This window comes from Pinus tabuliformis, chromosome 3_2 (assembly GCF_031772625.1).
Source record: "Pinus tabuliformis cultivar Carrire ecotype Pingquan chromosome 3_2, CPIR1, whole genome shotgun sequence".
Taxonomy (NCBI): Eukaryota; Viridiplantae; Streptophyta; class Pinopsida; order Pinales; family Pinaceae; genus Pinus; species Pinus tabuliformis.
In genome coordinates, this window is record NC_142302.1 from 31,104,794 (window position 1) to 31,122,033 (window position 17,240).

The following is a 17,240-nucleotide window of genomic DNA, read 5'->3' on the forward strand; positions in this document are numbered from 1 at the left end:
CAACTTGAAAGTCACCATACCATAGAGAAGATAAATTTTGCAACACTGAAATTTCATTATTGCCACACTAGTAACATAATTAAATTGCATTTCTGCCATGCTGGTGCCACATTACACCTCGTCAATGCCTTGAGCCTGCATACTAACAGGGTATGCAAAAATCTCCTCAGTAATATAATGACCATAGGGACTAGGACGAGGAGGGGAGGAGGGAGAATCAACTACTAAGGGGATAGGAGCATTGGAGGGGGGGCGGGGGGGATGGGCCACAGAGGTGCATGGAATGGGTAGGGACGAGGAGCCAATAAATGGATAATGGGAAGGGAACGGAGTTCAAGAGGAGGAGGAGGGAATCTTAGCCGGGAACTCGACGTGGAGGAATCTCGAAAGCCACCTGAGCAAGAAGACAAAGTGATTATGGTGAGTAATGAGCTCTGTGATCCAACGAGAGGCTTGTAGCCTCTCTTGGGCCCTTTCCTTAAGCTAATGAGTGAGGAGGTTCCTGAGCACCCAAAGCATTAGGTGGCCTCTATGCATTTCTACCTCCTCCATGGTAAGGACCTCCCCGTGAATGGACTTAGGAGTTCCATAATAAAACTTTGTGATAATGGTGGAATCATCAAAGGTGGTGGGGAGGCATCCCTGACATTTTCCTCTGCTAGGGCACCGTCCCTTCCCCTTATCATGTGTCATGATTAGATGGTAGATGATATGAGCCAAAACATCAAAGCGAGAGAAAGAACTGATGAGAATGAAAGAGGACGAATCGAACTAGGATAATGGAATTTTCATGGTTCTAAGTTTTTTATTGCAGAAGCATAGGAGCAGAGTATCCTAGTACAGTGAAAAATGGAGCTCAGGAAGAGGAGTAAGGTTTAGGTCTTCCACTTGTTAAGGGAGCCAAGACAAGTGGGGGTTTCTGACTATGGGCCTTAGGAAATGTGTTAGAGTTTGTAGGGTCACCCTGATCTAGGGAGAGGAGATCTCATTTCGCCAAATATAAATACTAAGGAAGCCAGTCCATTTTTGTTGGGGAAGAAGGAGACCGATTTTCTTTGGTCGGTGGTCATTAATTCTTGTTTTAGTGATATGGTAAAGAAGGGAATTGGACTTACACTTGATGTGAGAGAAAATGATGGCTTCTTGTTGTGAGAGGATGTGGGCCAAATGTTGAATAGGATATTCCAGGTACCATCCTATGGATTTGTTGGTGGTTGGGGATCTATTCAAGATGCATTTGGAAATTCTGATGGTGATATCGAATTCCTCTTCAACCAAAAGAGGGAATAAGTAATTATCTTGTGTGATTTGGAGACCTTCGATCAGATCTTCAATTTCTACTGCATTATTTCTCTTGAAATTGATTTGACCCCTGTATAAGTGACTGATTTTCCTTGTGTGATTCCCTAAAACTCCATCGATACCAGCTTCACCCAAGTTTCTCTTGGAGGAGGGGGAATCTAAGAATAGGGAGAGTAGGCATGTGGTTGGGGTGGCCAGGTAGAGGGGCCAAGATTGGGCGGTTTGATGTTCCACTGAGCTATGATTTCGTTTTTTTATAAGGGAGCTTGATGATCCAAGTGCTGGAGATCATCAAGCGATCTGGAGGAGTGATTGAAGATTACGTGGTTATGCTCATTCCATACCTCCCATGCCAAGAAGAGAGGGGTAGAAAACTATATGCAATTGAGGATGAAATTGATGAAAGGTGAGATGAGCCATTGGATGAGGGTACAGGAAATACAACTCAAATCTATGTTGGATTTGAGAAAATCATGCTCCATCGTGCTAGAGAGGTTGTTAGTGTAGGGACATGTAAGGAACAAAAGATCCAGTGTCTATGGATGTCCTTGACAAATAGGACATCTAGAAGGACCTTTAAAGCCTTTTTTGATAAGATTGTCCCAGGTGAGGGTTCAACGCTTGGTAAGAACCCACAAAAATGTTTTGAATCTTTTCCAAGTGTTAAATCTCCATAACTTGGCCAGGAAGGGGTCTGGCTCAATGGGGAGAGGAGAGGAGTGAAGGTTGTAAGCTTCTTTTACTGAGAATTTTCCTGAATTCGTGTAGCCCCACTAGAGAATGTCCTTTCATTTCCTTTTACCAATTGTTCTTTCTAGAAGCTCTTGATGAAGGTACAAACGATTGCGATCATTTTCCTCCTTTGGACATAGAATGTCTATCGCCCACCTACGATGATCAAGCCCTTATGATTTTGATCATAATTGTTAAACTAATATGTGCCCCGTGCTGAGAGCTTGAGCTTGAATGGGAGGGGTCAGTAGGACATTGGTCAGACTTAGTTGTTGTTGCCAAGAGGCGTTCCATAAGTCTATTGCATATCCATCTCAGATCTCCCAGAAGGAGTGGGAGTGAGCATAAAGTGATCTTAACTATCTAAATTATATATTAAAGAGCTTGAGGGGGTGTGGGATAGGCAGACCAAATATTTCTAGGGAGTATTGTTGGCATATTTTTCATGCCAAAGTTTGGCCCATGGTTCCTGCTTGTGTTTGATCCATTTCCGCGAGATCTTGGCTCCCATGACTCTGTTTCCTTTTTCCGGGTCCCTAAGACCCTAACCATCAAGATATTTGGGGAGGCAGAGAATGTCCCATTTGACTAAGGGAAATTTGTGCTTAAGATCATCTTGATCTTCTCCCCCCATAAGAAGGTATGCTAGATGTTCCTTATGCTTTTGAGGACCCATTTTGGAACAACCAAGACCAAAAATATATAGAGGGGCACAACCTGGAGGACAAAATTAAGGAGGATGAGCCTACTAGAGATGTTGAGGGCTTGATGGGTCCAACTATTAAGCTTATAGGATATATCTTTGATCAAATCTCGCCAAGAGGAGTGCTTGATTGTAGAGTTAGTGAGGGGGTTCCCAAATATGGAGGGGAAAGATGTTGAGTAAAAGCCAAAGCTGTGCTAGACATTGTGTTGAGTGATAGTGGGCATATTGAAGAAGAAGATTTGGGACTTGTTCAAGATGATGTCCAATCTAGAGGCCAACGAGAAGAGGTTGATGATGTCTTTGACCTTCTTAGCCTCTTGGACTGAGGGATAATTCATGCGTAGTGTCATCAATGAATCGTTGGTGAGAGAGAGATGAATTACTGTGGATGGAGAGGCCTCTAAGGGAGCCTTCAAACATGGAATATTTGATGGAGAAACCAAGGCCATTTCCCATGAGGATGAAGAGGAACGAGGGAGAGTGAGTCTATTTGATGAATTCCCATGGAGGGAAGGAAGGTTTTAGGAGGGGATCCATTGACTAGGATGGAGAAAAAATGGGTGGAGATGACAGACGTGACCCATTTAATCCATAGTGATCCAGAGCCAAAGGAATTTCGGATGTTCTTGATGTAATTCTAAGTTAGGTTATCAAAGGCCTTGGACATATCTAGCTTAAGCAACATTCTAATATTTTTGAGAATTTTTAGTGAGCGAATGGTTTCATGGGCTAGGATGACGCCATCAAGGATTTGTCTACCTTTGACATAACCTTATTGCTCCTAGGAGATGAAGAGGGGCAGGAGAGGCTTGATTCTATTGGATATGACTTTGGAAATGCTTTTTAAAATTAAATTGGATAGGGATATAGGCTTGTATTTACCTGGTGAAGCAACATTGTCTTCCTTTGGAATGAGGGATAGGAAGGTGATGTTGAGGGATTGCAGAATGGATCTAGAACTTTTGGACTCATCCACCATATCATGAATTTCATTCCCTAGAAAGTGCCAACATCGCTTAAAGAAGGAAATCATGAAACCATATGGGTCAGGGGCCTTTCTATCTTCCATTTAGGAGAGGGATTCCAAGACCTTTGATTTTGAGATTGGCCTCCTGAGTGTTGCATTGTGCTTTTTCATGACTAAGTGTGTTACATAGTATTTTTTTCATGCCTCCTGTACTTCCCGGTGTCATACCCTGAAGTGCCTGAAATTTAGCAATCATGTAGTGTACGGATCCTGATATGCAGTTTAGGTCCTCCCTCAAAACAATGATGGAAACATGCCTTGAGCCTTCCGTGAAGAAGTAAGTTCTAAAACCCTAATTTAAGGACCACCGCGACCCTCACATTAGCAGCTAGTACTGGTGATAAGTTTCACCATATTGGCCTCACATTGCCAGCGTGCTTTTTACTTGGATATTCACTTTGATCCCTAAAAGACAAGTTTTCCCAAAGAGAACAAGAATCTTCTTGATCTAGAGGCTTCCAGAACGATGAGATGGAGGTTGTTCGATGTGGATGTGGTCGCATTCTCCCAATATTTCCCTTTGATCTTATCCCTATGAGCTACCTCCTTGAGATTAGGGCCTTCTCCTATCTTTGGAGAGATACTAAATCCCTTTCCCTACCTATATATTCATCTTCTCCCATTCCCAAATGGTTGGTCTCTGATTATTTTCACCTTAATGCTGAGATAGTGCCTACATGCTACTCATTTGGCTTGGAGAAGGAGTGCTTGGAGAGCTTGAGCTTGGACTTGGACATTCACTTAAGGACACCTTATTGACATCAAGGCTTGGTTGTATGCTTCATCCTTTATTTCAGTAATATATACAACTATTGGTTCACTTTCCATAAATTTTTGTGTTAACACATCATTTATCTTAATGCTCCTTGATCTGTTAAGTCAATTACTTTCGATTATGCTTGTTGTACTTATATGCTTTGTTGTGTCTTTAATCTCTTTTGCATATATTCAAACGCTGTGAGAAGTAGAGCTGAACCCGAGGTGTAAGAAATTCAAGCTCTTCAACAAAGGAGTACGTTATAGCATTAGAACGAGGTAGGCCATCTTCCTCCTCTCTCATTTCGATTGTAATTTATGAAAGTGTCTTGTAGATTATCAGGTAGGTTGCTAGTCCCACTCATCGGTCTAGAGGGATCATCTCTATCAGTAAAGAGGGTTTACCTAGACAACAAAGTGGTGAATATTGGCTAAAATTTGATTGGTTGCTTCCCTTCGTAGAGTTGTTCGCCCTCGAGAACGTTGGAGAAGTGATTGAAAACCTCTTGTTCTATGTCCTCTTGTGTTTCTACTATTGTGCCTGATTTTATTTCGAGGAGAAAGATTTGATTTTTGGCTCTGTGTTGAATGGTGGATTTGTGAAGGAAGGAGGTGTTACACTCTCCCTCTTTCAACGAGTGCACTATGGACTTTTTCTTCTATAATATTTCCTCTTATTTGTAGGGATCCTCTAACAGGTTAAGAAGAGTATCCTCTCGAGAGGTAGTTTCCTCAGAGAAACCATGGAGGATAATTTCTTGTTGAAGAGAGTTCATTTCCTTTTCTAGTAGCTCCTTTTCACGAATTATGTTGCCAAACTCTTCTTTCATCCAATTTTTTATAAGAAGCTTGACCTGCCTAAGTTTCTACTAAAAAATGTACATTTTGGACCCCTTGCAGATGTCCATTCCTTTCAACCAACCCTTAGTCTTGGAGATGAGGTTAGGGTTAGAGAACTATAATTGCTCAAGTTTGAAACGTTTCTTTAGGGGATTTCCAAAGCTTCTCCATGTAAGGGCTAAAGCCTAGTGGTTAGAGCCTACAGAGGGAAGGATAGATCTATAGATTTCTTGTCCATTAAGTAGGAAATCCTTAGAGAGGAGGAATATTTCTAAGGAAGAGGAAATCTGGGCAGATCCCTCTCTCTTATTGTTCTAGGTGTACAAGTCATTGGTTTTTTTGATATCAATAAGATTGGATTCCTTAATGAAGGAGATTAGCATTTCAGATTCATGGTCTAGTTGGTGGAAACCACCCTTATTCTCCTGGAGAGAGGTAATGATGTTGAAGTTTCCACCGATAATCCATTTGAAGTTGTCAAGAAGGGACCGAAGGAAGTATAGTTTCTCTAACAAGGCTAGATTTTTAGAGGGGGTTTGGGGACCATAGACATTCAAGATGGGTTTGCGAATGTATGTTCTGAGTAGATGGAAAGAGGATGTAATAATAATTGGGTTTAGAGAGGGGGGTTCCATACCTATAAGGGAGGTGTTCCAAGCTATGTCTAAACCTCCTGAGGTTCCTTTTGCATCCACTGCTATGATTTTGGATGCATTCCATATCTTGGAGGTAATTGAGGCAAAATCCATACTGGAGCATTTAGTTTCTAGGATGAGCAAGATTTTAGGTAGGTCTTATTGGATATTTCTACGAAGAATTATGTGATTTGAGGGGTTTTTCATTCCCCTTATGTTCAAGGACATGATCTTCCTAGAGAAAGGTTTGGTTGAGAGGAGTGTATCTCCAAAATGTACTTATATTTCCCTAATTCCATCAACTTTCAACCAACCATGTCTAGTCTTTGGAGGGTTGATTTTTTTCCTTGCTTCTTGAACTCATTTCCACCTTTATTTCATTCTTTATTAGTTATTGTTTAGAATCCTAGCTTCATTTTAGATTTTCATTTATGAAGAGTTGCAGCAACGAGATGGATCTGCTTTTTGATAATCATGTTGGTTGTGTTCCTTCATAATGCATCTCTCATAGGTATGAGGTCTAGGCCCCTAATGTTTGTGAAATATTCCTCTTCTTCCATGAGAGCATATTATTCCTAGGTTGGATGGTCCTATGTCGCTAGGGTTTCCATGCCTTCCTAGATTTTTCCATTTTTTGTGGTCATAACTTGAGCTTGGGTTGTTCTAGGTTCAACATCAAACAACCCTTCAGAGATTTCTGATATATCCTCTGGTAGATCTTCCAGAGCTTCGAAAATATTTCTTGACATGGGGCATTTAGTGTGTGAGGATTGTCGCTTCTTCTTTGTGTGCCTCCATTTGGGGGGAATATTGGTGAAGTCGTCCTCATCTTCTAGTTTAAGGTTTGAGGCTAATGGTTAGGGGCTATTGAATGGGAAATCCCTGAATATATGGCCATGCTAATGGCATTTCCTGAATCTGAAGGGAACATGTTCATAGTCCAACATTTGGAGCCAATATATTTCCTTGGATTCCAAGGCTATTACTTATGGGAGAGAGCCATAAATGTTCATGTAGATTCACATCCTTGCATAGGTTGCATAGAAGCCTTGGCAAGTTTTCTCTTAGAGATAGATAAATTTCCCTAGATTATTACCGATGTCCTAAAGAGTATCATGGTCCCAATATTCGTAAGGAAGGGAGTAGAGGCACACCCAGACTGATGCCCAGGAGATGTCCTACTTTTCTGGGATGAAATGTGGCAACCATTGTCTCATACATAGATCATTTGAGTTTAGGAAATAGGGTACTCCTTCTAGGACAACTTTCTGGCCATCTTGATGGGTGAACACCACCGTGAAGAGGCCTTTGGATCTTGGCTTGATGTTATAGTGTGCTTTGGATTTCCATTTCTAGGATATCCAGTGCATGAACATATTTTTCATCTCTTATTTATACTTTTAATTACATAATCTCTATATAAAATTGATTTAAAATTATGTTGCTTAGTACCCATATTGAAATGTTTTATTTATGGTTGAGAGTGAAACATTTATTATTATTATTATAACTAGTGTACATTCATTTTTGCTCCACTCCAAATCTATTAAACATTTGGAGGGATCAAATCTCTCAAGATGAAATTTTCTTTTTAAGTGCAAAACTTAAGGAAATAGTTGCACGTGGAGAGGTTTTTTTTTTGTGAGCAGTTGGAAAATTTAGAATTACATGAATCTATGATGGTTATTAATAGTATTATTTATACTTATATAAATTTCAAATATCTATATATTAAAATATTTTCATTTATGATCTATTAAAATCTTAATTATGCACGAAGTTATACATCTCATTTATATTGCATTCTAAAATGTATTTGTCAATAAAATTAAAAATTGTGGAGGTACTATTCTAAAAAAGACATACCTATTAGAATAATCAATGATAACATGTGAATAAAATCAAATTATGTATAAAATATGGTAAGTAACCCCAACAAACCAACAATTTCAAGTTATCTAACGTTGTTAGAAATGTATGGATCTAAATATTTGATGATTAAAAGAATGGAAATAAATATGAATATAACTATGGTATATTTTAGCCTTTATCAAGTTTCATGTTTGACTTCTATGAGGAGAATTTGAGAGTGTGCATTAAATATGAGAGATAAAAGTTGTCTTGAAAATGTTAGACTTTTACATATTTTTAATGGAAATATCTCTGAAAGAAAGAAAGAAAGAAAGAAAATTACTTTAACGTCCACAAGGCTAAAGATAGCCCATGGGACAAATTGCTTCTTCATTTGCTTGATGTATTTGGCCCTTTTTCTTGAAGCCTCACAATAAATGCTTCCAGCTTTTCGACAAACCCCTCACTAAATAGATTATCCCAAGAGCTAGTTGCCAGCATATCTGCATAACTTTCCCTGTTGTCTTTGAAGGCCTCACATTCTAAAATGAAATGCTTTTTTGTTTCCACTTTTCCAAAAGAACAAAAAATTCATACTCTTTCCTCCCACACTTCTTTTGGCCTTTTCGAGCACCCTATTTCACAATAGAGTTGATGAAAAATAGTCCTTAACTAAGCAATAAGAACTTTGGTTCTCCAAGAGATATTGATCTCTATGTATGGTTTTGGTTGATGACTATGATTGGGCTTAAACACTTCAATATAGTACTTTTCCTTTCTTCCTAGCTCCTTCTCCCAAGTACGCTTGTGGAATTTATCCATAACAAAAGATTTTATCTCTTTGTTGTTTATGGGACACGTGTTCAAGCAAATACCCCATTTACTAAACCATTTGTTATTTTGCTACATCCAAGTTGTTTTTCTATTGCACATAATGTCATTAAAGATAACCTTATGCCATCTACCCTCTTCCATTTGCTCAATTTTTTTTAAAATATAATTATGACTCGCACCATAGCAATTGCTTCAATAGGAGAAACCCCTCTTTCACTTAATGCGATAGCATAAGGAACTGCACTTTCAATCTTGAATTTGTTTGTAATCAAACACTTCTAAATTTTCTCAATTTGTTTCCATTGCATGTCGAATGTACTATTGGCCCATAGTTCACAGCCATAGAAAATCAGCGGAGTCACTAGAAGCCCAAAAAGGCTTTGAGTGGTTTTCCAGTGCCATAACTCTGCCTCTCTACACCTATTTTGAAAAGCATAAAATGCTTTCCAACCCCCCAAAGTTCATTTCTTTCTACAACTGTTCCAGCTTGGAATTTTGTTGAAGTCAATTCCAAGGTATTTGTAATCCGCAACTTCTTCTAGAATGTTGCCTTCAAAGTAGAGCTTATGATGGTTATGTTTTCCTTTTTTAGAGAAAACCACTACTTTCATTTTGCTGATATTGACTTGCATCCCACACTCCTACAAAAATTCTCAAGGGATAGTAAATGCTCTTGCAAACCAAGAGTCAATGTAGCAATCATGATAAGGTCATCTGCATACAAAAGAAGCCTTATACCAAACTTGCCCAAATAGATACCATCACCTCATTGCGAATTTAACCACTCCTCAAGCTTGTCGATATATAAACCAAGAAGAGGAGGAGATAGTGGGCAACCTTGCATGACTCTGATATCACTTCTAAAACCTTCAAAAATGCTTGCTAAAGTTCTAATTTGGCTTTCACTTCTTCATATAGCCTATACAAAATTTCTTTCAAATGTTTAGGAACCTCAAGTTCCTCCATTTTGTGCCAAAGCTTGTCCCTAGAAGCCATGTCAAACTCTTTTATGAAGTCAACAAAACAACAAAAGACTTCCTTTTTCTCCCACACTTTTTCAATGATGTGCCTTAAAGTTATATTTTTTCAATAACCTGCTTATCCCTTTGTTGAATAATATTTAGATTAACTCAACATTTTCATAGAAATATATTTAGTTTTTATTTATATATAACTAATTTAATACTTAATTATAATCATTTTATTTAAATAATTCTATTACGAATCATTTTATTTAAATAATTCTATTACGAAATATATTAATACTTAATTATGATTTTAAAATAAATATATATCATTATTTATTTACAAATCAAACAAAATAGAGAAAGTTTAACTTTTATTATTAAAAATTTAATGTTAATTCAGTCTTTTGCACAGGATCCAACCTAAATGACAATAACTTATTTACTTTCTATTTATATGTAGCTAGTTTAATTTTGTTTTGTCTATTTTGTTTTTTTTAAGTTTAGGAATCAGCAAACTTAAATAACATTAAATTTGTATTATTAAAAAATTAATGTTATTTAATTCTTAGCACTGCTCCAACCTAAATGATGACAATTTATTTAGCTAGTTCATTTTTGTTTTGTTGAATAGTTTTGTTTCTATTGTTTATAGGAATCAGCACAGGGATCATAGGCTTGTACCTTTTTCATCGGACTTGTGAAGTGAACTATTCCTGGAATACTCTACTGTTGATATTACATTTTTATGTTATGTTTAATTTAATCGTTATTTAATTATATAATTTTTATGAAATATATTGATAATTTAATTGTTAATTATGATTTTAAAATAAATATAAATTATTATTTATTTACACAAAACAAAATAAAATTTTATTTTATAAAATATTTAATTTAAAAATAATATTATTAAATATTCATTGTTGAATTTGTATACAATGTTTCGAAGCAATAATGTAAAAAAAACACTGGGAAAAAACTTTATCACCAGTTATTACTTTAAGCGCATGGGCTTTTTACCTAACTAATTTAAAAGCAAATACTTCCACAAATTAAATTTGAAAGATGGAGTCCACATTTATTGAATTTGTATAGAATCACACTCTCTTTCCATTAATCTATCAGTTTTTATCACATAGCTGGTTGAACGGGTCAACAAATTCCCATTTACAACATGAAGAAAGCTCTATTGTTGCATTATCTTCAATAACTGGCAACTCTTCTTCCTCTACCGTACATTGCAGAAGGGAACAACAAATTAACGGCAGAAAATAACTGGTATGTTATTGGCCAGTGAATGTGAGTTGTATACGTTTACAGTTAGATTTAAGCAAGTGTATTATCGAATAGTGAACATATAAATTCATGCTCATTAACTGGCTAATGGCAAGCCAATTATTTGTTGCCGAAATTAACAGCTTCACTGGGACTAGGCTACTAGCAGCTTGTCATCCTCTACCAGAATAGCTTACAAAGCATATCAACACATACACCATCACCAATTTGTTTCTTCAAGTTACATCAAGACAGTTAAATAAGTCAAAATGAGGGAGAGAATGAACATTTTCTATCTTGAGTGTAGTACATGCTTAAATTCTCTCTAACTAAAGTCTCTTTGCAAGATAATAAGGATGTACAGGAAAAATAATTCTGGAATCCTTCACAGTGAAGAGGCCAGCATAAAGAATTGCCAGGAAGTCCTTGAAATCTGTTTATTTATATATGAGAATCATTTAGTTGTGCGCTGATAAGTGTCACTTTGGGGGACTTCCATGTGGGAAAATTTTGAGAAATACCAGTCCCAGAATAATAGAAATCAAACTTCTCCCAGCTCAAGTAAATTCTTAACCTAATGTGAAAACGAGAGTCCCAGAATAATAGAAATCAAACTTCTCCCAGCTCAAGTAAATTCTTAACCTAATGTGAAAACGATGGAGTAAAAAAGTATATGGCCAACACAAACATAGGACTCTCTTTTCTTTCTTTCTTTCAATCTGCTGTGGTTAAAGGAGATCTACAGAGAGGACAGCTCTTCTGTTGGACATCAAGCCATTTCCTCAAACAAATTTCATGATAAACATGACAACAATTAATGAGCAGCAGTACCTTCTCATCTATCGCAAACTCGCTCAAGCAAACGGCACAGATGGCGTCGTCGTTTTTAAGCTCATCTCCCAGTTCCTTTTGTATCACACCAAACGTTTCCAGGCGCAGCACTTGGTTCTGATCCTCCTCACCCATAAAATCAGGGCTTGACATTGCATCTTCATCTGGCCAGACAACTTCAACAGTTTCCTTGAAAATCCCTAGAACGCGGTAAATCGAGTGCCTTACATATCCAATTAAAAAGGCAGCATGCAGCAGAAATTTAGGAAGTGTGATATAATGCAGAGGGGTTCCCATGATGACCAATCACAGATAGTGAGTTTGGAGATACAGAAATTGATTTATAAAGCATCCACTCACATCACTACCTACCATCTCACACTCAATGAATCTGGCGAACTTGAAGTTGCTTGGTATACCAAACCCAATTGAAATTGCGTGGTATGTCAAACCAAATTTCTGGGCGACATGCTTGTGTGACCAACTATCTGACACATTACAACGTAAAGCAATGTGTCACGCACCCACCATTGCATTTAATCACAACAAGCAAGGACAACGATCTTTCACAACGTAAATATCATCTGATGTCTCATCAACATCAAATAGACTACCCACTTCTACAATCGACACCCACACGCTAAGGGTTTTGATTAGTGGGGCTAGTTTTTCTCCGGATTATAGATGCACTGGTTGTTGGGTTGTTTCAGGTATTTCTTCTTCGAGAAGGGAAAGGGCTATGTTCTAAGACTTTTATTTGTAGTTGTATTATTTTATAGGGATTTTGTATTATGATAAAATTTTCCTCTCAGTTCAAAGTTTATGGGATCCTTAAAGCAGTAAGACTTTTATTTGTCGTTGTATTATTTTACAGGGATTTTGTATTATGATAAAACTTTCCTCTCATTCAAAGTTTATCGTATCTTTTAAAACGTAAATGATTTTTTTTATTGTATCTTTTAAAACGTAAATGATTTTTTTTATTGTAAAATCAATTAGTATATTTAAAAGTTAAATTTATTTTAAAATTAGATTTATTAATTTTTTAATATGTTTTTTTTTTTTAATTTATGTTATTTATTAAAAAATTTAGATTTCATGAGATAGCTTCCAAATCAAAATAGATTAATATTTTTTTAATTATATTAAATGTCACTTATTAATAGATTAAGATTATTTTAATTATTTTAAATGTTATCATGTTTGTGTTTATAGGTGCCTTCTTTATTTGAAGTTGAGGCATTGACATTTTTGCTAATTGTTCATCTTATATGGTATACAATTAAACATGTTAATAGATTATCTTTGTCTCATTTACATCAATTGAATTTTCTTGTATTTATTATTTCATGATTTAATATAAGTTTAAAAATTCACTTTTACAAAGTATGTTTAAAAACTTATTAATCTATCTTAATATGATGATTAATGGGAAGTAGAATGGCATGTATGAAAATTTTGTGGGAAGTGAACAACATATAAACACATTTATGTTATATATGAGAGTGGTTGAAAGGGAGTTACTATTCCTCAATGTCCGTTTAGGGATAAATATGCCAGATATCATAGTGGTGGGAAGTGGAATCGCTATGCCTAAACTACTACACCCAAACTACTAGGCTTGAGTGGTGGGAAGGGAAATTGCTATGACAATTGAAAGTACAGCCCTCACTGATATCCCTATGTGGTCAAAAGTAGAATTAATATGATCACTGAAATTACTAAACCTAAATTAAGTGGTGGGAAGTGGGATTACTACAACAATTGAAACTGCTACACCCAAAGTTAACCTGTGTAGCACCTATGAAATATGTAAATGTTGTGGGAAGGGGAATGGAAGCATTAGGTGGTGGAGTATGAAGGTTGTGTGACACAAAAAGATAGAAAAGATAGATAAACGCCTTCAAAATAAGCCTCTTCAAGGGGACAACCTCCTTTACATTACACAAATGAACAATTTTTGGATGATATAAATGACAAAACCTCCTTTCTATATATAGGAGTCTAAGGGGTCACAATATAACCAAAGTCGACCTAACAATAATAATATAAGGGCACAAAAATAACAATAGTGGGCTTCTATAGGGCACAATAATAACAATATGAGGAAAATAGGGGCACAACAATAACAATAAGGGATACAATTACAATAGTAATGGGGGAATCACTGGTATTATAGGGACCTAGCATGCCCCTCTCCTTAAAAATAGTGTTGTCCTTAATGCTTGAGTAGTTCTGGATGCTTCTGTATAAAATTCTCACCCTCCCATGTGGAATATTCAACGGGTAAGTTCTTCCACTTGATGAGATACTCTGAAATTTATCGATTTCATATCTGTCGAGTTCTTATTTATTTGACTGCTTCAGGTTCCAATATGATTTTTGCTTCCTCATCAAGTTCTTGCAATATTGTTTGAACTTGGAGCTTGTCACCTATAACCTTCTTTAAGCATGACACATGAAAAACTCAGTGCACTCGGGAAGTTGTAGGAAGCTCCAATTTATATGCCATAGTACCTATTTTTTGCAACACCTTGTATGGACCATAATACTTTGGTGATAATTTATTATCCTTCTTAGCTTGCTTGAGGGACATTTGTTTATATGGTTGTAGCCATAGGAATACCTAATCACCTACATAAAAACTTCTTTTGTTGCGACGTTGATCTGCTTGCTGTTTCATTCTATTCTGTGCTAAGGTGAGGTTATCCTTTAAGAGTTGGAGAACTTGTTGTTAATGCTCGATGTGATCTTCCACTGCTTGAACCTTATAATTTTCTCTTAAATATGATGTGATGGATGGTGGATGATATCCATAAAGTGCCATAAATGGGGTCACTTTTGTTGTAGTATGGAAGGGAGTGTTATACCACCATTCAGCCAAAGGCAACCATTCGACCCATTGTGTTTGTTTATCAGATACAAAGTAACGAAGGTATCCTTCCAAACATTTGTTTACTATCTCAGTGTTTGCATCAGATTGAGGATGATAAGATGAGCTATGAGCTAACTGAGTAGCAAGACAGGAAAATAATTATGTCCAAAAAATTCTAGTGAAAATGGGATCTCTGTCGCTTACAATAATCTTTGGGTTTCCATGTAGCTTTTGAATTGTTTCCATAAATGCAGTAGAAACTATACTCGCTTCAAATGGATGAGATAATTCACAAAAGTGTGCATACTTGGTAAGTCTATCAACTACCACCATGATAAACTCTTTCCTTCGGACTTGGGTAAACATATGATAAAATCCATTGAAACCTCCTCCCAACATTGGCTTGGAATGGATAAGGTTGTAATAAACTTGGGGTCTTAATTATTTCAACTTTATTTTGTTGGCAAACCAAATGTTCCGCCACAAACTTTTGAATATCTGATTTAAGGCCATCCCAAAAAAATTCCTTCTCAGCCCTGTGGTAAGTTTTTAGAAATCCAAAATACCCTCCTAAGGGAGAGTTGTGAAATTCCCTTAGAATGTTTTGTTTGTGTTGGGAATTCTTACATAGGTATAATCGATCTTTGTACCACAACGAATCATTTTTCTAGCTAAATGTATCGGATGTAGTGGGATCTTGTTGTATCTTTTGAATGAGTGCCCACACTTCTTCGTCATTCTTCCATTCATCCTTTGCTTCGTTTATCCAATCTGGTTGGATAAAGGAAATGGTGCAAAGAAATGCTTCCACATCCTCATCCTTTCTTGAGAGTGCATCTGCCACAACATTTTTCTTCCCTTTTTTGTAGATGATTTCAAATTCATAACCCAACATCTTTGTGACCCATTATTTTTGCTCTTCTGAAGATAATATTTATTCTAAAAAGTATTTAAGACAATCATGATTTTTTTTACCTTGAAGTGTCTTCCCATTAGGTAGGATCACCATTTCTTAAGTGCATGTAGTATTGCCAATATTTCCTTCTCATAAATAGATTTGGGTAAATACTTTCCTTTGATTGGATTACTTTCGAAAGCAATGAGTCTTTCTTCTTGCATTAAAACAACACCAATTCCATTCCTTAAGGCATCACATTCCACAATAAAGGTTTTTGTGAAGTCCGGTGTAGCTAAGACCCGTGCTTGGCACATTGCCTCTTTAAGATGTTCAAAGGCCTTTGTTGCTTCTAGAGTCCATGAAAATGCATCTTTCATTAATAATGTTGTTGGAGGTGTTGCTATTCTCCCATAATTCTTAACAAAATTGCAATAATACCCTGTCAAACTGAGAAATCCTTGTAGATGCTTTATGGATGTGGGGATTTTCCATTCCTTAATGGTTTTAATTTTGCTAGGGTCTACCTTAACACCTTCATGAGATACAATATGACCCAGATATTCCACCTCTTGTACTCTAAAGAAAAATTTGGAGCTTTTTGCATATAATTGTTTCTCATCCAATAGTTTGAGCACCCTGTTAACATGTTGAACATGATCCTTCCAAGACTTGTTGTAGATTATTATCTCATAAAAAAATACTAACACAAATTTTCTAAGGAAAGGTTTGAAAATGGAATTCATCCATGCAACCTATCCAATAATTCATCAATGATAAGAATGGGAAATTTATCTTTAATAGTGATCTTGTTGAGCTCCCTATAATCTAGAAACATGTGCCATGGTCCATCCTTATTATGAACCAATACTACTAGAGCAGAGAAAGAACTTTGACTAGGTTGAATTATACCAGCCTCTAACATTTCTGCAGCCATACATTCAATTTCACTCTTTTGGGCATAGGGATATCTGTAAGGCCTGATGTTTGGAGGAACACTTCCTGGAATCAAATTAATAGCATGATCATGATCACGAATAGGTGGGAGGCCTTTGGGAGTCTCAAATACCTTGGAATGATTGTCCAAGGCTTTTCGGAGATCTGAAGAAATAGATGATTTCGATGTGGGAACCTCTAGTGAACATAATTGTGCAATTATCCCTTGTTATTTCTTTAGAAGCTTTGTCATTCCGTTAGTGCTGATTATCCTTCCCGATTTCCCTATGATACCCCTTAATTCAACTTCCTTTCCTTTTGAAGAAAATTTCATGAATAGTTCTCGAAAATTAAAAGCTATTGTACCCAAGGATTGTATCCATTAGACTCCTAGTACAACATCAATGGAACCCATTGGAATGGAAATCATTGGGCTATTCGATACATATTCTCCCATGGATAGCTTGATATTATGGCACTTTCTTAAGCAAGTTATGGTTCCTCCACTTGCAACCATCATTTGACACTCTGATGCTAGATATAGGAAGCAATTCAATTCCTTGGCTATCTTACAATGAATAAAATTATGGGTACTTCCCGAATCAATCAACACTATTACCTTTTTCTTCTTGATATGCCCTTCTATCTTGATAGTTTGAGGAGTGGTAATTCCACCCAATGCATTACAAGATATGGTCGGATTCATTTCTTCTTTCTCTAGGGTTTGTTCCTGGTGTATATCATCTTCTTTTGATGTTTCTTGTTCCTTTTCTTCCT

The 17,240-nt window shown here is 36.6% G+C and overlaps 1 protein-coding gene across 1 annotated transcript in view; it reads right to left on the reverse strand.

Moving 5' to 3' along the window:
• LOC149179661 (uncharacterized) overlaps positions 1–12,054 on the reverse strand; it is a 30,406-nt gene extending 18,352 nt beyond the window's left edge. Inside the window, exon 1 of the mRNA XM_089413612.1 lies at positions 11,758–12,054. Coding sequence (XP_089269738.1) covers positions 11,758–12,054 — 297 coding nt within the window. The remainder of the gene's footprint in view (positions 1–11,757) is intronic.
• Positions 12,055–17,240: the final 5,186 nt, after the last annotated feature.